This window comes from Taeniopygia guttata, chromosome 1 (genome assembly GCF_048771995.1).
Source record: "Taeniopygia guttata chromosome 1, bTaeGut7.mat, whole genome shotgun sequence".
NCBI classification, from domain to species: domain Eukaryota; kingdom Metazoa; phylum Chordata; class Aves; order Passeriformes; family Estrildidae; genus Taeniopygia; species Taeniopygia guttata.
Window position 1 is genome coordinate 29099375 of NC_133024.1, and position 21444 is coordinate 29120818.

At 44.3% G+C, this 21444-nt stretch overlaps 1 protein-coding gene and 1 gene segment (V, D, J or C); both read right to left on the reverse strand.

Moving 5' to 3' along the window:
- Positions 1–424: 424 nt before the first annotated feature.
- Positions 425–5371, reverse strand: LOC101233700 (T cell receptor beta variable 14-like). The segment is given in 3 exon segments: positions 425–1228; positions 4258–4416; positions 4829–5371. Coding segments are annotated over 3 exon segments (594 nt in total).
- A 1317-nt stretch (positions 5372–6688) lies between these two features.
- Positions 6689–9965, reverse strand: LOC100224083 (trypsin I-P1). The gene is made up of 5 exons (XM_041714807.2): positions 9810–9965; positions 8952–9120; positions 8099–8352; positions 7341–7477; positions 6689–6944 (listed from the first exon to the last, which is right to left on the reverse strand). Exons 1-5 carry the CDS (start codon positions 9847–9849, stop codon positions 6795–6797), a joined length of 750 nt encoding a protein of 249 aa, XP_041570741.1. The 5' UTR covers positions 9850–9965; the 3' UTR covers positions 6689–6794.
- Between the last annotated feature and the right edge of the window lie 11479 nt (positions 9966–21444).

Below are 21444 nucleotides of genomic sequence, written 5' to 3' on the forward strand. Positions count from 1 at the left end.
CCCTGAGATTTGGCCTCTCCAAGGAGATTTGCTTTCCTGGCAGGACTGAGCTTGTCCTCCAGTGGGGTCTGGAGGCTGCCGCTGGGATTCAGGCAGTGAGAGCACTGGGGTCTAGAAAGCAGCTGTACAGTGCAAATTCATTCACTCCTGCTCTGCCAGGGACTCCTCTGTGCTGCTCTGCTCACAGGCTGAGGAGACCCAGGCCACTGCAGCCTCTCCACTGTGCCCTCAGGTGTTTCTGCTCTGAAGAAAATCCACGTGTCCTCTGCTCCACCAAGTCTGCATGGGATATCTGGGGAACCCAATGATCACAGGGATAAATAACATCTGGGACAGTGGCAAGAGGTGAAAGGGACATAGGAAAGGAATGACAGGCCATTCTGGCGAGGTGCGCTGGAAGCATATTTCCCTCATCTTTCTCCTTCCTGCTCCTAGATGTCTGCCTGACAGTAGGGAAGGACAAACAAGTGGAATTCGGCTAGGATCCCTGGTGGAATTTTTGTTTGAAAAGAGTAGGAAGGAGGAGGCTCGTGGGGTGTCACCCTATTCAGTGTTTCTCTGAAGGGGAAATTTCCATGGAAGTCATGAGGAAAAGTATATGCAAGTGCTAAGCAGGAAAGTGAGAAACAGTCTGTGAATGGCAGAAAGATGAGGTGTGACAGTGGGAACAACAAGAGAGCAGAATTAGATGATGATTCAGAGATGGGATAGAACAGAAAAGCAGCTAAACACCATGCTAAAGACAGAAAGACTGATAGATGGACACACAGGTGGAAAGTTGGACAGACAGTCATGCCCTGTTTTTCCTGAAGGACTAAATTTCAGGTAAGAAAATGGGGTTCTGTCAAAAACAGTGCTCAGGGTGTGCTGGTGGCAGATTTCTGTTTGCCTGGAGACCATTGTGCAATGCTGCACCTGCCTTTGAGTCACTGTGTATCTTGTTCAGCACAGTAATATGTGCCTGTGTCATTGAGGAGGGCAGGCTGTATCTTCACAGATAAATGGTTGTTCCTAGTCCCACTGCTCTGGAAGCGATTTTTGAATTCCTTCTCAATATCTGCTTTGCCACCTTCCAATGAATACACAACCAACTGCATACTGGCATCCTTCTCCACGGGTAGCTTGTACCAGTACATATTTACAAAAGTTTTCCCTGATGCAGAACATTCCAGAGTCACGGTGTCTCCCACCCGGACGATTGTATCTGGTGATTGCTGAAGGGCCCAGCCTGGAAAGACAGGAGATGAAAGGTGGGAAGTGAAATGCATTGAAGAAGACAAAACTACGCATCCTTGAAGTATGCCATGTATAGCCACCAGCATATCAGAAAGCTAGGGGACAGTGCCCTGCTTCTCTAGAAAAACATACATAGTATGAAAAAACCCCAAACAAACCAGATTCAAATGCAACAGTATGTTTTGAGAAGAAATTACTTTGGTAATCTTAAGCAAAGTATTAAAAAGGGGCAGGAAAAACAAATTTTCAGTCTTCCAGAGTTCCCTGATTCAATAGGTGGTGGAAAGGCTCACCTGGTTCATTGCCCACCATCCCCCTTGGAACCCTTGGTAAAGGGGCACTGCCAGCAACTGGGAGCACAGCTGAGGATGCAGCAGCAGCTCCAGTGCAGCTGCTCAAGAGGAAGGGAAACCCACTTACCCACAGGGAGCAGCATGGCCACAAGAAGCCGCTGAAAATCCATAGAGAAACTCCCCTCCTGCCAGCCACCTGCCCCTGGTGACAGCACAGACACAGAGATGTGTAAAGAGGAGAGGTGGAGAGGACGAGATCCGTCTCTCTGTGGGTGGGTAGGGGAGTGAGCGGGAGTCTGAAATGTCACAAGGCTGTTGGCTGTCCAGGAACGGTGGGCAATGACACCTGCAGGCAGTCATGAGGTGCTTGTGCTCTGCTCCTCTGGCTGCCTGCTCTGTGTGAACGTGGCTGTGCAGAAGTAGCTGGGACTTCAGTAGGTAGCATGGTTCAGAGCTATCATGGAGCAGGATGGGGCTGTGTGGCAGCCTGACCGTGTGCACAGGAATGCACAAAATGGCAGAAATTGATGGGAAGGGCAGGAGATGTCAGGAATGCATGTTTGTGTCTGTGTCCCTCTGTTTGTCTCCTCATTGTTCTCCTTTGTGTCTACAGGACATCAAGTGAGGCGACTGCTCAAGGCTGCCCTGGGCTTTGCAGTGAAGATGTTCCCCTGTGCCCTGTCTGCAGAGGAGAGCAGCAATGCCTTCATATCGTCCTAAACCCTCTGCTTCAGCTCTGCATGTTTCCCTTTGCATTCATTTCACTAAGCTGCCTAGAAAGATTCAGCGAAGACTCCAGATTCCTCTAAAGAAGTTGGAGAAAATAGCAAAGGGATTGGGCTACTTTGTAGAAATGCCAAATTCTCACACCACCAGCAGCACTCCAGCAGAGAGGAGGCTGTGCCTGATGTGTCCATGCAAAGGATGCTCAATGGCCTGGGGTGTGCAGAGGGCAGGGCAGATGGAGCCTTGCAGAAAACACTGTGTATGAGGGAGTTAGTGATGTTGAACCGGCATGGCTGCCATGTGGGGCCCTGAGTTTAGGTGCTGAGGAGCTTGGACATTAGGATGGAATCTGCATGGTGGGAACCACCTGGAGTCCCCAGTGCAGGCCTGTGCTGTGCACAGGTTTGTGTTATGCAGGACAGAATCACGGGATGGGCCAGCTAAGGAGGGACCTCAGGTGGTCACTACTCCAACCTCCCTGCTGAAGCAGAGTCATTCCAGAGTACACAGCACACTATTGTATCTTGATGATTCTGGGATATCTTCTGATAGAGAGGCTGCACAACTTCTTTGGTCAATCTGCTCCAGTGCACGGCCACTCACATTGCAAAGCTCTGACCTTAGATTCAGATGGTACTTCCTGTGCTTCATTTTCTGCCCATTGCCTCTTGTCCTCGCACTGGGCATCAAAGTGAAGAACCTGGTTCCACCTCTTGGGACCCTCCGTTCAGATACTTGTAGACATTGATGAGGTGGCTATTTAGTTCTTTATTCTCAAGGCAAAACAGGCCCAGCTCTCTTAGTCACTGTTCACTAAAGACGTGCTCCACTCTACTAATCATCTTTTATCTCCTGTCCTGGACATTCTCCAGGACATCCATGTGTCTTTTGAACTCTCTTTTTCACGTCCGTGGTTAAAGGGACATAACACTGCAGATTTGCCTCACCAGGGCTGAATGGATCCGCACCTGGCAATGCTCTTCCTAATGCATTCCAGGACACCACTGGCTTCTTGCTCTTTCTAATGCATCCCATGACACCAGTGCCTTTTTGGCCACCAGGACACACTACTAGTTTATGGGAATATTCTTGTCCATCAGGACCCCCAGGTTCTTCTCCGAAGAGCTGCTTCCCAGCAGGCCTGCCCCCAGCCTGTGCTGCAGCATGGGGTTATTTCTCCCCAGCTGTAGTATACCCTGCATTTGCCTTTACTGAATTTCAGAAAGTTCCTCTCTGTGCATCAGTCCAACCTGTCATGGCCAATCTTAAAAGCTGCACAGCCCTCTCAGTGGATCCTGCCCTAGACACCACTCTACACGGAGGAGTTAGGGATCCATGTAACACCTTAACTGCGTAAGCACAGACTTGTACTCTAATGTTCATATCTGTGGCCACAGAACAACCACAGACATGTCATTGTAACAGAATAACGTGTGTTGCAGCTCCCACATGGTATTGGCTACTTCCACACCTGCCAGGCCTTGCCTTTATCTACACAAGCATTTATGCTGTTTGACAGTGAGAATTATGAGCAGGGTTGACTGGAATTAAGTTAGAGGATGCCAGTGGGGTGCAGATTGAAGACAGAAAGAAGAAGGTGGGGAAGGGAAAAGAGACAGAGAGGAGAAGGGCTGACACAATCAAGTGTAGTGCAAGTAAGACTTAAATGCAGAGGGAGGCCTGGAGTGTCAAGAGGAAAAAGATGGACAAACAAACTGTCAGCATCTGAGAAGAGGAGGAAGGCAAGTCTAGGAAGCACAGCAGCTAATGAGGGCGAAGCCTCCTGCAGCAACCACAAGGTGGAAAGCAGGTCCTGTATGTGCAGGGAGAGGTTTGTGCTCAGCTCCCTCAGCAGATTCAGCACTGTGCTCGCCCTCAGCACAGTAGTAGGTGCCAGAGTCATTGAGAAAGGCATGTTCTATTGAGAGGGTGATACTGTCTCCTTTTATCTTGCTGCTCTTGAAATGGCTCTCAAAACCCTTCTCCACCACTGGGTTACCACCTTGTACTGCAGAAGCCAGTAGGGTCAGACTGGAATTCTTCTCTGAAGGCAGCACAAACCAATACATAGCTGTGCTGGCGTATTTCTTCTTGGAACATTCCAGATTCATGGACTGGCCTTCTTTTATCACCATGTCTGGAGACCGTTCCAGGGCTAACACTGTGAAGGAAAAGTAGGAGCAGTGAGAAAAAGGAAAAAAATTGAAAAAATATGAACTAGGGACTGTGGGTTGGTAGGGAAAGAGTGACTAGAATTAGAGCAGCCAAGGGAACAGTTCAAGGCATGGGACGGCTCTTCAGATCAGCTGCTGAATTTCCAATCTCTCCTCAATAGGCAACAAGCATTCCTGGGCAGTTTGAGTCCAAAACCAGGAATCATCTACAGGCTGCACAAAGAATGACAAATAAACATCCATTGCAGCAGATTCAGGGATTCCTGCCCAACACATTCACTGCTTAGCCTCAATGCAGAAAGCTCTGCAGAAGGAAGCAGAAGCAGGAACAGGCTACACAGCTGGGAGAGCAGCAGCGGGATCAGTGGAGCTGCTCAGGGCAGTGTTGAGTTCACTTACCCAGAGGGGCCAGCATGGCCACAAAGAACCAGCAGGGAACCATGGAAGGAAATGCCCCCACCCTCACAGCAACCTGCCTGTTGTAGCTGCCCAAAGATATGTGGAGAGGGAGCAGTGGGTGAGTGTGAGACATCTCGGGGTGGGGCTGGCCAAGAAGTGAGAGAAGGCACTGGCTGGCTGGGAGCCCTGGGGAATGACAGAGAGCATCTGTGTCATTGCCCCCTCTGCCCTGAGAATTGGCCTCTCCAAGGAGATTTGCTTTCCTGGCAGGACTGAGCTTGTCCTCCAGTGGGGTCTGGAGGCTGCCGCTGGGATTCAGGCAGTGAGAGCACTGGGGTCTAGAAAGCAGCTGTACAGTGCAAATTCATTCACTCCTGCTCTGCCAGGGACTCCTCTGTGCTGCTCTGCTCACAGGCTGAGGAGACCCAGGCCACTGCAGCCTCTCCACTGTGCCCTCAGGTGTTTCTGCTCTGAAGAAAATCCACATGTCCTCTGCTCCACTAAGTCTGCATGGGACAGCTAGGGAACCCAATGATCACAGGGATAAATAACATCTGGGGGACAGTGGCAAGGGGTGAAAGGGACACAGGGAAGGAGTGACAGGCCATTCTGGCGAGGTGTGCTGGGAGCACATTTCCCTCATCCTTCTCCTTTGTGTGCCTAGAGCTCTGCCTGACTGTAGGGAAGGACAAAGAAGTGGAATTCGGCTAGGATCCCTTGTAGAACTTGTGCCTCATAATGCTGGGAAGGAGAAGGTTGTAACCCAATTTCAGTGTTTCAGTGAAGTAGAAATTTCCACGGAAGTCCTGAGGAAAACTCAGGCAAGTGCTAAGCAGGTGACAGGATCCTGCAGTGGAGACTATGGCACAGTGCTGTGTTCTGAATTCAATATTAGAATAATGGTGTTAACAGAGTTTTAGTTGTAGTTAAGCAGTGCTTACCGCAAATTCAGGAAATTACAGTGTCTCATGTTTTGCCATAGAACAGGTGCACAAGCAGTTGAAAGGGAGCATTTCTGAGAGAGTAGACCCAGACTGACTAAAACAATATTTCCTCCCATTCAGCCTTATGCTCAGTAAGGAAACTGAGGGGAGCTGGCCAGGTGCTGCCTGTCACTGCTCAGGGATGGGCTGGGCACTGGGTCAGTGGGTGGTGAGTGACAGTATTGTGCATCACAGGGATTTACATGACTTTTATTTCTCTCTCTTTCTTTTGTTATTTACTTGTATTATTGCTCTGTTCGGATCTCAGCGTCTAAGTTCTACCCTTTTTCCCATCGCACAGGGGAAGAGGCTTGTGAGTGACTCCATGTAACACCTAGTTACAGCTTAAAGCACAAGAACTTGAGCATCAGACAGCATCTCTGTGTCCCCACAGCTATGGTATGAGCTGCAGCTCCTCTGACCAAGCCTGTTCTTCCCACTCCAGTAAGGAATTTCCAGCTTCTGTTCTTGATAGATTATGAAGATTTAGGTGAGTATCAGATTTCTCTGAGCCCCTGCACTGTCCTTTGCATTGAGGATAACAAAGTGTAGGCAATTCAGGGCAGCCCTCGTATCTAGAAGCAAGCAGCATCCTCTACAGTGAATGGACTAGAGAGCTACAGAAGGAGGAGGCAGAAGCCTGAAATGGCCTTTTCAGAGTGAGAAATGTGGAGTAACTGACTTAAATGAAAAGTTTCAGAAAACAACAGAAAATAACGGATGTAAAGTCTTCTAAATATGAGTTTGTAAAGTTTTCCAGAATGCATCCAGTTCTACAGACACTGCAAATATTAAATACTTCCTCCTGTGTTGCATTCATTACATATGTGCTCCATATAAGAGCCTTTGGAAGTTCCCAGAGAAACAGTGCAAAAAGTAGGAGTGCCTGAAAGTCTTTATTAATTTCTCATAATTTCTGCTTGTCCAGACACAAAAGAACAGAAATGATGATGAGAAAATACAGGTCACACCAAACAAGCATCTCAGTGGGAGGCAATGGTGGACTGGATCCAGGAGACGTAGTTGCAAACCTTGGTGTAAACTCCAGGGTAGCCCTCTTGGGCACATCCTAAACCCCAGGAGACAATGCCCTGGAGCTCTCCGTTGCAGACCACAGGACCGCCGGAATCTCCCTGTGCACACAAAGGATATGGATATTCAGCAAATGGCATCAGCCTAAGCAATGAGGCAGAGATCCCTGAGATCACTGACTCTGCAGGAAGCCTCTCCTGGCGTACTCTGCACAAAAGTTCTCCAAAGGCTGTTCCTCATTCACACTCTCCACCTGATGCTACCATGTCTGACTTGAGCTCCAAGGGCGCCACAGCTAAGGATGAGTCAGCTGCCTGTTTTTGGCAGATGTGGTACATGGCAAACCTCCAGGATATGTGGGCCTGAAGCCTCTGCTGTCATTCACAACCTCAGCTTTACCAGTGCAGTGAGTATAGCTGACTCGGTAATGTGAAGACCTCTTCAGCTGGGAAGAGGCAGGAGAGAAATGACTGGGAAAGGAGAGGCAGATGATTTACCTGGCAGGAGTCTTTTCCTCCCTCCATGAATCCTACACACATCATGTTGTTGGTAATTTGCCCAGGGTAGGCATCAGAGCACTCAGCAGCTGAGAGGACCGGAGCATTCAGGCACTGCAATTGGTCCGGGTAGTTGGCTGCAAAGAAATAGGCAAAGATGGTTGATGGCATTGCTGAATTCTTTTCAGAGCTCAGAGATCTTAGCAGAAAAGCAAATGCTGGACACCCTGTCCTAGCAGCCATCCTGCTTCCTGTCAACAGTAAGTACAGCATGGGTCCCTTCTGTAGAGATGGAACAAATTCTACCCATGGGCCCACCATTCTACACTGCAGCCACCTTAACTTTTCTGGTACCTAGAAGTTCATCAATTAGCAAGAAAGGGGTCACTCTTGTGATATATACACTGGAAGAAACCTGAGCCTCAGGAAAACCATCCTCTCCCCTGGTGCAGGTTTAGATGTCATCAGTGGAATAGACACCACTCGCCATGCACACCTCGGACCATAAGTGTGAGAGAACAGAGATCTCTAGTAGGAATTCTAGATCCATAGTCTCAGACTTCACCCTTGTTCTCAGAGAATTGACAACTCTTGACATTAGCTGAATCTGCTGTGCAGTCCCTACACTGTTGCATCACTCAAAAAACCTGTCCCACAGCATTTCCCTGTGTTGTAGCCTGTCCTGTTGGGTGTTAATGGCCAGGTCACAGAGACTGTCCTGGGCTCCAAGGGTCTGTACGTTCCCCCAGAGTACTCACAGCCACTGCTGAGAGTGTTGCCCCAGCCGGAGATCAGGCAGGTGGTGCCGGTGGCCACGCATCTGGTAGGCAGAGGAATGGTTTGGACAGCTTTGTTGAGCGTGGCTGGGGTGGCCAGCTTGATGAGCATGATGTCATTGTCCAGGGTGTAGGGGCTGTAGCCAGAGTGGCGGATGACTTTAGCAGAGTTGATCAACTGCTGCGTGGATTCGGTGGTTTCCAGGTTGTGTTTCCCGAGCTGCACTTGGATGCGACTGGAAAACAGAAGGCACAGTGTGTCCTTTACTGCTACGGCAGCTTGAGAGAAACCCCCTGTCATGGAGAGCCATTGGTCCAACATCACTGCCACAGAAGCCTTCTGGGGCAGGGGATCTTTCTTGTCCTGCAGGGAGCCCTGGGGATCCACACTGAGATCTTAACCCACTCCAAGCATGGGTGGTGAATTTCTGCAGGTTTATAAATACATGACAGCAGCTGAACACAGAGCAGCACTAGGTACAGATCTTCTGGGACAAAGTAAAGAGCTCCAGCCTGACCTCGATCCTCTTCCTGCTCTCCAGGGAGAATTCCTTAGCAAGATTCATGCAATTGATAAGAAATCACAGCCCAGAATTCTCTGCTTGATTATCCCGTTGTTATTTCAGAAAATGCTCTGCCTTCACAGGAACATTTGCAGAATGGAAAACCTCTCAGGATGCCTTGGTCTGGCTTCCTGAATGATCCACCCATCCCTTGGCTGTCTCCAGTAAGTATGGAGGCACTTACATATTTCTGTCTCATAGCTCAGAATTCCTGCTAGAGGTGAACTGGAAGACAGCAGTAGGTTAGAGAAGGATGTAATTTTTCCACTCACGATTTGTAGCAGTGAGCAGCTGACACGACCCACTGGCTGCTGATGAGGGAACCTCCACAGAAGTGATATCCAGAATTCAGGGACACTTGATAGGGCACAGCGTTCTTTCCACAGGTGTAGCCTCCCACAATCTTGTCATCGTCATCTTCAGCAAAGGTGGGGAAGGCAACTGGGGGACAAGAAGTGCCATGTGTCAACAGCTGGCCTAAGGTAATGTGGCCTGTAATCTGCCCTGTGACTGCCTTGTAGGCTCCCCTTCTATGGACACTCAGGGCAGCGCTGGTGGGCAGCTCTAAGGCACAGGCATTTGCTGCACCCTCAAAGAAGGGGATCAGACTTACACTGGTGCCTCACGTATCTGCAAGTAAAGCCCTGCTGGCTGCTCCCTGAGGGAACACAGGGAAACAGAAACGTTCTTGTTGGATGGGATCACAGGTGTGTCTTTCCCTGGATCCCATCAACTGAAACAGTCAAGGGTTGACTGAGGGGAAAAGTAAAAACAAGTGTGCAGTGATATTTTCTTGGAGCACCCACTGAGGGTCCAAAATTTTGCAGTTGCTTTAGAACTTCCTGGGCCAGAACTATTCCTTGTGCACTCCACAGTCCTGACGAAGCAGGCAGCCTTTTTCTGAAGCTGTGGCCACATCTGCATAGCTAGGTCAGGAACCCCTATGAAGCATTCATTCCCCAGCTTGTGGCACAGGGCATTATGAACAGACAGGAGATGGAAGGTGCAGGAGTCTGACTTATGCAAGTTAAAACTGCACTTGGCTTTCCCACAATAGACTACCTTGCAGTTTTGCTCAGAAAAACAGCTTCCTATTAAATGAAAGAAATAAAAATTAAAAATATACTCACCAGCCACCCCAATAAAGGCGAGAAGCAGCAGGCACTTCATGGTCTTGATTCGACCTCAAACCCAGACTGGTTGACTGGACTTGGGGGCTGCTAGAAATATGTTCTTGGTGGTGGTCTTATCTCTAGTCCAAGGTTTTCTCCAGAAAAAAAGTACACAGTGGAAAATTTGAAGATCCAAATGTGGGCATTATCAAGTATTGGTAGAATGTACAAATAACACACCCGTTAATCATAAACCTCTGCTAAGATAGCGAGCTATTTTAGTCATTCTGTAAGGTAGCCTTCAATCTAAAAATACCTTTTGGCTTTGGATGATGTGTAGTTGTTTGTCTGTCTCATTCTTATACACAGCACCTGTATAACAGGAATAACAACTCTCAGACCTCTTTCAGATTCCTCTGTGTTGATGGTATCTTTCTTAAAAATGTATATTTTTACCCAAAGTTGAATATTTTAGGTAGTGGACAGAAAGTTACATTGAATTTTTTTAGAAAAAAAAAAAAAAAAAAAAAAAAAGAAATCAACCAAACCCAGTGGTTAACTTTGTTCAGTTTATTTTAGCAAATTTCTTGTCTTGAATAATGTGTGGTTTTATCATATGCAACACAGTGTTTTCCTAAATCAATTTCCTCCATTGTAATTTCAAAAGGGAGGATAGAGAAATGATCTTGTGCCCTCCTACCACTTCCCAAGTTAAATAGTTCAAATGTGGGAATGCTCAGCATCTCCCTTTTCAAATTTCTCTCTGCTAACCTGTATTTAAATGTCTGCCTAAGTACCAAACCATGCTTTTATGCATCTTTGGAATCGTCTACAGACTGACTTTTCCACACAAGAATTTCAGTACAATGCTGATGTTCATGAGTGTAATGTAGATGAGCAATAATCCTGTGAACACAAATTGTGAGATCTTCTGAAATCCCTCTCTGCAGGAGTGGGGATTTCTGTCATGATGCAAAGTTTACTAAAGCTTAATGCTTTGCTGAATAATCGTCTTCATTCTCCAAGCAGCTGCCAACTTTGTTGTGTTAGCTCCTAAAAGACACAGGATTCTCTCCAGAGACATTAAAGAGAAGCCATATGCTTGGAGATGCTGGAATAGCTTGAGAGACTAAATAGGAATACTCTTCCTCTCCATTTCTCGGTTAATTTTTTTATGGACCCTGGAGGACGGATACGCACTGTATCACTGTCCAGAGGGAAATTTTCCTTCATGTTGAAGTATGAGTCCAAGATCAGGGACTTCTCCAAGGTGGTGCATGAATTCTGTTGGCCTTTAAACTGGTATTAATGCACAGCTTTCTTACAAGCATGTTGTATTCTGTGAAAGAAAGAAGAATTAGAAGCTTCCTGTGGGAAAGGAAAATGTCCATAATAGGACAAAGAGGGTCAAAAATTACCAAAGCTGTCCAATCCCATCATAACTAAGTGGAGCAATAAAAATTTCCAGTTTATTATAGTGTTTAGTTTGAAATTTCTATTTTCTTTGTCCAAAACATCCCATTGGCACAGACATGTGCTGTCATCAGATATGCTGCTTAACATTCCACAGACCCAATGTAACATTTTTTGCAGGCTCTTTCAAAGAACACACGCAAGGGTGTACATCTGTTGTTGTAAACAAGTTTCTCATTTCATGCAGTGATGCTGCAGTACAAAGCTGGGGGCTCCAGGGGGAGGGATGGTGACTGTGTTAGGTATTATTAATGTACAAGCAATGGCAGCTTGTACTTCTAGAACTTCATATTCCTAGTTGAAATATTTCAGTCAGCTGTATCATCACAGGACTGAAATAAAGGAAATATATTTGTACAGGCTGATGCAAGATCCTGGGAAAGAGAAACCTGGTAAAACTGTGGGTTGACAGAGATAAACTTCCTAGAAGCATAAATCAGGAGGTCTTTCTGAGGATAGTCCTTTCATACCTCACAGAACTTGGTGGTGGAGGTTGCATTGATCCTCTCTTCCCACCTGTCTCCTTTCTGGGAGAAGCTGGTACATTCTCCAAAGCTTCTTATCCTCCATCTCTGCACACCTGGACAAAATTGCTGTCACAGCCTCTTGCCTTGTTCTCTATGCCTGTATTTCTCTTTAACCTATGGCCACAATGCTTTTCTTATATTTCTGCCCATGCCAAAGTCATGGATTCTTAGTGTCCTAGAGAGGAAGAAGATGTAGGACATGAACATGATAGGAATTTATTAAATTGTGAGTGGCCTGGGGAACGATTGATTCCTTATTGTCTCTTAGGGAGTAGCATGCAAAATTTGGTAGGGATGGCTTGTTGAGAGAACAAGCAAAGGACACTTCCTCTATTTTAGGAAGGCAGGCAGGCAGGCAGGCAGGCAGGCAAGGAGGGAGGGAGGGAGGGAGGGAGAGAGGGAGGGAAGGAAGAAAGGAAGAAGGGAAGGAGGGAGGGAGGGAGGGAAGGGAGGAAGGGAGGAAGGGAGGAAGGGAGGAAGGAAGGGAGGAAGGGAGGAAGGGAGGAAGGGAGGAAGGGAGGAAGGGAGGAAGGGAGGAAGGGAGGAAGGGAGGAAGGGAGGAAGGGAGGGAGGGAGGAAGGAAGGGAGGGAGGAAGGGAGGGAGGGAGGGAGGGAGGAAGGGAGGAAGGGAGGAAGGAAGGAAGGAAGGAAGGAAGGAAGGAAGGAAGGAAGGAAGGAAGGAAGGAAGGAAGGAAGGAAGGAAGGAAGGAAGGGAAGGAAGGAAGGAAGGAAGGAAGGAAGGAAGGAAGGAAGGAAGGAAGGAAGGAAGGAAGGAAGGAAGGAAGGAAGGAAGGAAGGAAGGAAGGAAGGAAGGAAGGAAGGAAGGAAGGAAGGAAGGAAGGAAGGAAGGAAGGAAGGAAGGAAGGAAGGAAGGAAGGAAGGAAGGAAGGAAGGAAGGAAGGAAGGAAGGAAGGAAGGAAGGAAGGAAGGAAGGAAGGAAGGAAGGAAGGAAGGAAGGAAGGAAGGAAGGAAGGAAGGAAGGAAGGAAGGAAGGAAGGAAGGAAGGAAGGAAGGAAGGAAGGAAGGAAGGAAGGAAGGAAGGAAGGAAGGAATTTCCTCCCTATATTGGCTCTGCAAGGAGAAAAGGTAAAGCATGTAATTATTAATAGTTCCCAATAGATGGCTCCCAAAACACAGAGGTGACAGCAATGCTGAGCACACAGATCAGATTAGTTTCAAGACTAGCAATTCTATCGTATCGTATAAGTTGATAAAAATGCTTTTTTTTTTTAATATGGAAAAATTATTTTGTTTCATCACACTTTGGTCAGATCTGTAGTTATCTCAACCCTTCGTGCCCCACACTAGCACAAAAAAAAGAATCATTATGCTTTAACCCCAGCCAGCAACTAGGTACAGTGCAGCTGCTCACTCACTCCCTCACTTCCAATCCTGCAGCTGGACAGGGAGAAGAATCAGAAAAAAAGAAAAACCAAATACCTTTGTGGCTTGAGATAAGAACTATTTAATTCTTAAGAAAACAGTATAATAATAACATAAAAGAAAACACCAGAAAAACAAAGGTCAGTTGCTTACCACCTGCTAAGCAATGCTCAGCCTGTCTCTGGGCAGTGATTAGTTCTGTCTGCCCAACTCCTTCCAGTTTACATTCTGTGGTGTGGAATATCCTGTTGGCCAGTTAGTGTCAGTTCTCCCAGCTATCTACCCCACAGCTTCATGTTAACCTTCTTGCTGGTAGAGCATGGAAAGCTGAAATGTCCTTGATGTGGAGTAAGCACTACATAGGAACGACCAAAGCATCAGGGTGTTATCAATATTATTCTCACATTAAAAACATAGTGCTGTACCAACTACGAAGAAGAAAGCTAACTTTATGCCAGGCAAAATAAGAACAGTCACTTCCTCCATCTCCTCCTTCATCTTCTCCTAATCTTCCAACATTTTCTTCCATTGCCTCCTCCTTCCTTTCTGCTGCCCCCTTTCTTCCACTTCCTTATTCTATTCTACCTCTTCTGTCTCCTCCTCCTTTTCTTCTTACACCACCTTCTTCTACCACTTTCATCCTCTGCTTTCTTCTGTGGCCTTCTCCTCACTCTGCCTTGTTCCATTGCCTCCTGCTCTTTTTCCAGCACCTTCTTCCATCAAGTCTTCCATCTGGTTTTTTGCTGCCTTCTTCTGAGACTTTATTCCACCACCTTCTCCATTCCTTCTGCCTTCTTTTTCTCTGCCATCTTCTTTTGTCACCTGTACCATCACATCCTCCTTCCACCATGTTTTTCTGGTGTCTTCTTCCATCACTTACCTCACCACATTCTTCATCACTTTCTTCATTCCTAATTCTAGCACCTTCTTCCATTGCCTTCTTTCACATCCTCCTTTTCTTCTTCCATCACACACTTCTGCTGAATTCTGCTGCATTCTATCTGCCCTCTCTTCCTTCACTGCCTTTTTCCACCGCTGCCATTGCCTCCCTCTTTATTTCTTCTGCCACCTTTTTCCTTCACCACCTTTGCTGTCTCTTGCTTCTTCTTCCATCACCTTCTTCACCATTGTCTCCCCAGTTGTTTCTTCCTTCTTTACTTTCACAGCCTCCTCCTCCCCCTCCTTCACTGTCTTCTTCCATAGCCTCCTTTTTCTCTTCTTCCAATGTCTTCTGCCTTCCGTCATTGCCTTGTCTGTAGCCTTCTCCTTCTCTTCTTGCAATATTTTTTCTTTGCCTCCTCCATTTCCTTCTTCTTTATTCTGTGGCTTTCTTCCTCTGCCTTTTTTTTTGTTTCCTCCACCATTGCCGCCTCCTTCTATTTTTCTGCCTGCTTCTGTTGCCTTCATCTGCCACAGCCACCTTCCAACGCAAGTGCCTTCCTTCTGCCACCTCCACCTTCTGTCTTCTTCCACCACCATTTTTTGATGCCTCCTTCCACCGCTGCTGCCTTCATGCACCGCCTGTCTCTGCTGTCTTCCTCCACTGCTTTCTGCTACCACCAGCTCCTGTCAGTGCAGTCTGCTGTCACATTTCATCACTGCCTCCTGTTGCTGCCTTCTGCCACCTCCCACTGCTGCCACCTTCCACCACTGAATTAATCAGCCACTGCCTCCATATTCCTGAAGCTGCCTCCTGTCTCACTGCCTTTACCACTGTATTTCACCACCACACCATTCCATGACTTCCACCCTTTAGCCACTGTATATCTCCACCTTTGGCCTCTGTCACCTTCCACTCCCGCCACCTTCTCTTATTCAGCACCTTCTTCCAGCTTCTTCTGTCACCTACTCTGTCATCTCATTCACCATCTTCTTCTCTTCCACCACCTTCTTCTGCTTCCTTTCCTACATCCCTTCCTCTGTCACCTCCTCCTTATCTGCTTCTGCTGCAGCCCTTTGCAACTTCTTTTGTCACCTTCTCCATTGCTTCCTCCTTCTTCTCTATGGCCTTCTGCTGCCCACTGCCACTCCTTGCTTCTGCCAGCTCTTCCACAATTTCTTCCTTTTCTTCTGCATTTCCAAGACATCCTAATGAAACTGTAATTGGCAAACCCAATAATAGTAACTGTAGTTGTTAATGACTGTATAGGAATGTCTGTATTGGCTCATTGGCAAATTATTATATTGGAAAGCTTATAATTTTAATTATACCTGTGAGAGAAGTATTACATTTTAACAAGATAAAGAAAATAGATTTTTTGCCTAGAATATTGCTCAGTGATACACGTCTTAACTCTGCCTCTGACAGTATTCTTGTACTATTCCACTAATCCTTGAGTAAATAATATTACCTCTCAATCTATTTATCTTCCTGCCTTTTTTGTGTGTCTTAGCTATACATAATGGAGATCTTAAGACAGTGACACTTTACATTAGTTATTTTAACTTTGCTCATCATGAAAGAAATACAATGGGATGTTTATAGCAAAAATTAGTATTGAAGTGTCCTATCCAGTTTAAATGCCTTATGCTTCTTGTTCTTTGACAATCAAGAGATGATTTCATAGAATCACAGGATTTTTTTTTTTTGCCTGAAGGAACATCCACAGGGTGGAGGTCTGTGGTCCAACATCCAACTTAAAGAAATTCCAGTTTGTAACCTAGAAGAAGTTGCTTAGGGACTTACCCATCTGAGAACTGGAAACCTCCAAGAAGGGAGATTCTACAATCTTTCTGGGGATTCTCTGTTCTGGCACAGTAGGACCCTCAAGGGCAAATTCTTCTCTTTTTGTTCCTGCAACCCATAAACATTCCAACTTGTCATTATGGCATGCACTGTCTCTATTTCCCTACAGCTGCCTTTTTTGGTTGTGAAGGGTTGGAATTACACCTCCCCTAGACCCACCTGCCCTTAGCTTTCTTCTCTCCAAGCCAAAGAATAGCAAGTCTTTTGTTTTTTTCTTGTATGTCATGTGCCACCTAATCATCTAGGACACTAATCAACTTGTTGGCCATCTGCTGGAAATTCTCAGGTATTTAACACTACTTTTGCATGGAGTGGAAGGTGTGAACAAAACTGGCCTTTATTCAGCCCTTTACAATAGTCAGCTCTCCAAAAGGAGCAGAAGGGGTTTGTCATCAGTCAGCAACACAGATAATGCAGAAAATGGACAAAAATGCTTTTTGCTAATGACATAGTAGATGTATTATTGACCTAGCAATGATAAAGAGTCCATCTTGCCCTTAATTATCGAAGGGAAAAATAATTTTTTCACTAGTTTTACATGTTGCAAAAGAAATTTGAGTAATTTTTTCCTAGCCTAGGAAGGTAATTTTCCTAGCCTAGGAAGTAAGAGTAATTTTGCATATTTCCCAGAAATTTAAATTGTTGTAGAGTGTCAGTGTCCTGGAACACGAGATGTTTTTATCTACAAATAATAATTATAGCATCTTAGCAGACTAGATTATTTCTGTAGTGTGTACTTGTTTACCAGTAACATTGGTATTTGAAATGCATAAGAGAATGGGCAGGTCCAAGTCCCAGTTCTTTGACAGTTGTGCAATCATTTTCATTAGCCAATACGAGTCAAGTAATTTACTAGAGTCTGTTGTTACTGTTGCTCACATAAAAAATGAAATGCTTTCCATGAAATGCATATCAAGTAACAAGTTGAGGAGATTTTCATTGAATCGCATTGTGTTGATTTAAAAATCCATCCTCTTGGATGCACCAGCATCTGAATTGGGAGGAGCACATATGCATTTTCCCTGCAGGCGCTTCAGGGGAACCTCTGTCTCTGAAGGATAATGCCAGTAAGCCACCAACTTACTTAGGGCAAGTGAAAACTAGAGCTTTCAAAAAATGGAAATATGGTTCTTGACTGAAATCAAGAACCAGATCAATTCCAGTGAAGCACAGCACAGAATCATAGAATTACAGAATCATACAATCACAGAATGTTATGTGATTGGAATGGATCTTAAAGACCATGTTGTCCCAAGCCTTTTCATCCCCCACCATATCTCTGGGTCACTAGTTTAGCACTTTATTTCTCATGCTACTCAGCTACACAGCTTCTTCTCATCCCTCCTCATTAGCCACTTGTCTTCCTTTAGAGCAGGAAATGAATGTGGTATTGAAATGTTCTGGGTTTCAGTAAAATTTAATAGTGAAACTTAAAGGGTGTTGTGGACCTTGCACTTAACATTGGTATCTCAGTTCCAGCAAAGCGGTAACATGTCATTTTACAGTTGTAGAGATAGAGGGGACTCTTCAAATGCAGCTGATCATTTATTATAGTGTATAAATCTGCAGAGATGTTAGGAAGACTTCCAGCAGGACACATTTCCTAAGTTTTTAATTAGTTCAGAAAACTATTCTGGCTTTGTAAGGCCTTTTCACTATTTTCTTCCTCCTGCCCAAATGTTTTATTAACTTTCTAAGGACTATGAATTGAAACGCAGATAATTGCTTTCTACTTACTATATATTATAAAGGTGTTACTAGTATGACACGCAAGAAAATTCTCCCAGAAGTAAGGCTAATCAAGAGCAGAATTCTCACTTTAAAGATTACCAATATCACAAAGTCTGGAGTCAGCCAGGCTTCCCCAGCAAGAGTTCTGTCTTGTCAGAGAGATCTCATGCAATGAAGCTCTCGCAAAGAGGTTCATTTTGAGTAAGCAATTAGTTATTTTATACCTTTTTGGTGTAGATACATAGGTAGGCATAGGGCATCAGTGCCTGGAAGAATTGTTGTTGACTCCTTTTTTTCTGCAAGTCAGTTCTTTATCACAGTTTCTTTGTCCTGCACCCACCAGTTTGTTTGTTGTTTTTTCTGGGAGTTTTTTTTTGTTTTGTTTGTTTATTTTGTTTTGTTTTGGGGTTTGTTTCGGTTTGGTTTAGATTTGGATTTTTGTTGGTTTTTTTTTTTTCTGAGAGGAACACGCTCTTATTTATAAGACTGTTCCCAAGAGAACTGTCACTACAGAAGACATGTTTGTCAGTGAAATAGATGATTATTTACTAAAATACTCTTTGCTATGGAGAACTTTTGTTATTGTTACCTATCATTCTTCACTGCAGTGGCTGAAAATGATGATTGGTGCCATCCATCTCTTGTACAGCACAAGTTAACATTTTCAAAAATGAGTTGGGCAGATGGACAGAGTGCACCCTCAGCAATTTTGCAGATGATATAAAACTATGAGGACTGATTGATACACCTGTTGAGAGAAAGGGAACATCCTGTACATGGGAAAGAATAACCTCGTGTACCAAAGATGGAAAGCAACTTTGCAAAAAAAAAAAAAAAAAAAAAAAAAAAAGGATGTAGGAGTCCTCAAGGAAAGGTTGAAGATGAGTCAGCAACATGCCCTTGCAGCAAATAAATCCAACAGCGTTTCTGACTTTACTAAGGAAAGTACTCCCAGGTCAAGAAAGTCATTTCCCTTGTTATGCACCAGCAAGATCACATCTGAGATATGTATTCAGTTCTGGACTCCCCAGCACAAGAATTATAGGGACATGCTGGAGCAAGTCCAGCAAAAGGCCACTAAGATCATGAAGGGGTTGGAGCACCTTTCATATGAGGAGAGGCTGAGAGATCTGGGATTATTTAGCCTTAAAAAAGAAGTTTCAGGAAGAACCTTATTGATTCTCAGTTGTGTAAGAGACATAAATTCAATGAATTCAGAAAATTCTGTTTAAAAAGAACTCTTCTCATTTTTTACTGTAAGGGTAGTCTAACCTGATATGGATATTGAATATCTCTGGAGATGTTTCAAACCTGATTAAATACTGAGCAAGCTCCTCTAGCTGACTACTATTCAAGAGCAGAGGTCAGCCTAGATAATCTCCAGAGATTTCTTCCAACCTCAAGATATTCACCATGATTCCATAAATGGAATCTCAAAGCCAAAGAGTCTTAAATATTCTTTTAATTTTTGAGATGTTTGCATAAATTAATTATAATTTCTAAATTGACTCTCACACACACAGAAAAGAGGAAGATATGTTTTTCTGTACCAAATAAGTTGACTCTTTGTATCTGCACTACATTTCAACTTTCCTTTTGGAGGTTGCTGTTATGCTGCCTGCAGTGCACTGAATTAAGATACATATTAAAAACAATAAAATTGTTCCATTAAACTGTATAGGTTTATGATTGAGGTCCTGCTTTCCTAGCACTCTTAATAAATTGGAAGAAGCAAATCCTAGTCCTAGTCTCATAGGAATAGTTCTATTACCTGCTGAAACTACCAGGAATTTATATTCCATTTACTGACTTTAAAGTCAACTAGGAGAGATTTTATGTGCCATTTTAGCTGCAAGAGTGTCATTTCTGTCACCATTAGTCCTATAAAAAATTACATAGACCACTGCAAAGTAAAAACTTCACTTATCTTTGACCCTATAGACATACAAGCTATCCTCAAATTTTGGATATGCCTATCCCAGCCCAGACTACTTCACGTGATAGGTCCCCCTCAAATCCTAATGCTAATTTGCTTCTTCCTTTCTCTTGAAGAAGCTAAATGGAAGAGACTGCTAAGTACATAATGGGTCCTTCTGAAATGTCTAAGCTTGTTCAAATTAAATGCTTTAAAAGAAACAACCTGTTATACAAATCCCACTTAACAACCATTAAAGCTAAATTAATTCTAAGCAGGAAGAAGAATTATCCTGTGGACCACCATTAATTCACTAAGCAGCTCTCTCTTTCTTCATCTCTCTGTTTCTCTCCTGCATTTTTTTCCTCTTTAATCTTGTCAAAATGCCTGAGGAAAATAAAAACAGTTTAAAGTGTTTGTAGTTCCTACAGAGAACAGAGCTGTGAAGAATTCATCTCACTACTTCCTGAAGCTAATGTGTAGGAAACCAGGATGGGTTTGAAGGAGAGATTCTGTGGGAACAGATATGAAAATCCTAGCTCAACCATTCTGATTCTTGCTACTCCCTATTTTTTTCACTGTCTCTTCAAAAAGTCTCTTTGGGCAGTTCACTCTTGAGCTGCTGCATTAAAAGAGTCACTCAACATAAAATTCTTTTAGTTGTGGAGGCAAAGCGAGCAAGGTAAGTGTTTGGCATGGGCTTCCAGAGTCTGGAATGCTACCAGTAAGCACTGCACAGTTGACAGCTTTATGATGATATAATTGCTAAATGATAATGGCTTCAACAGCTGTGTCACACACCAAATGTTTTACACAATCTTATTCAGGTCATATTTATCCTAGTCCACACAGTTCCAAGCCCCAAAGTCTGTTCATGAGATTATTTCAAGCTCCATGACTTGGTTAACAGGAGCACAGTGAAGGTTGTTCATTAGACCTAATTGATTAAGGGACTAGAGCTCCTCTGCATCAACAGATCTTACTGAAAAGTAAATCCTTCCTCTCTGGGATGCATCTCATGATCTGCACCCCACATAAGGAGAGTATCCCATTCACAAAGTCTGGTGCATACATAGTCTTACAGACACAGACTATTGTTAGCTCTGCTATGAATTTTACTGAAAAAAACATTGACACAGTTTTTGACATTTTCCCCTGTCCTCCAAAGGACAGTATATTTTTTTAAAATAAGACCACAGTTTTAATTCAATGCAATTTCAGTCTTCAGGATAGGAGTAATCTTAAGGTATAAAAGCTGTATCAGCCCTAGCATGCATCCTGTGTTGCAAGGCTACTACTTAGAGCTAGTCCATATTCTCTACAGGTAAGTTGTAGGTAACTCTTAAAAGTCAGACAAAGAAGATACAGAAAGACAATGCTTTGACTCAAGCTGTTTGTGAAGGAGAAAACACTTCCATTTGCAATTCTGCAAGTGCAGGTCAGTTAACAGTGGAATCAAGCTTGAGGGTGTTTATTATTCCTATCTCACTCTTTTGCTGTATTAAGAGCTAGTGCTCATGGGACTTGGAAATATTATTCTTATTGGACAGCGCAATTCTTTACAGCTCTGTATTGATTTCAAGGTTCTATAATTGGGTTTATATGGTATTGTAACCCAACACATCAGGCAGAACTTCTGTTATTTGAGGTCCATAGGAAGTCACTGTCAGGAAGATGATACTTTAATCAGTTTGACCAACACATTAATATCTTCGGAATAAAAATACTCTCTGGATCACATCCTGTGATTTCAGAGCTCTTTTTTATTTGGGTTGCTCTCAGTGTTTGGGCTTTCACTTGATGTTATTCTAGCCTTTTTTAAACTAAGTGTGATAATTATTAAATATTTTATTGTGCAGCATACTGCAGCTTTAGGGC

What these genes read in the sequence shown, in the direction of transcription:
- LOC100224083 (XM_041714807.2), bottom strand. Translation starts at nt 9,849, where the DNA reads ATGAAGTGCCTGCTGCTTCTCGCCTTTATTGGGGTGGCTG. An exon ending in CGCCTTTATTGGGGTGGCTG is followed by an intron (nt 9,121 to 9,809) that starts GTGAGTATATTT and finishes CTTGTCCCCCAG; the next exon opens with TTGCCTTCCCCACCTTTGCT. An exon ending in GAGGAAAAGACTCCTGCCAG is followed by an intron (nt 6,945 to 7,340) that starts GTAAATCATCTG and finishes TTGTGTGCACAG; the next exon opens with GGAGATTCCGGCGGTCCTGT.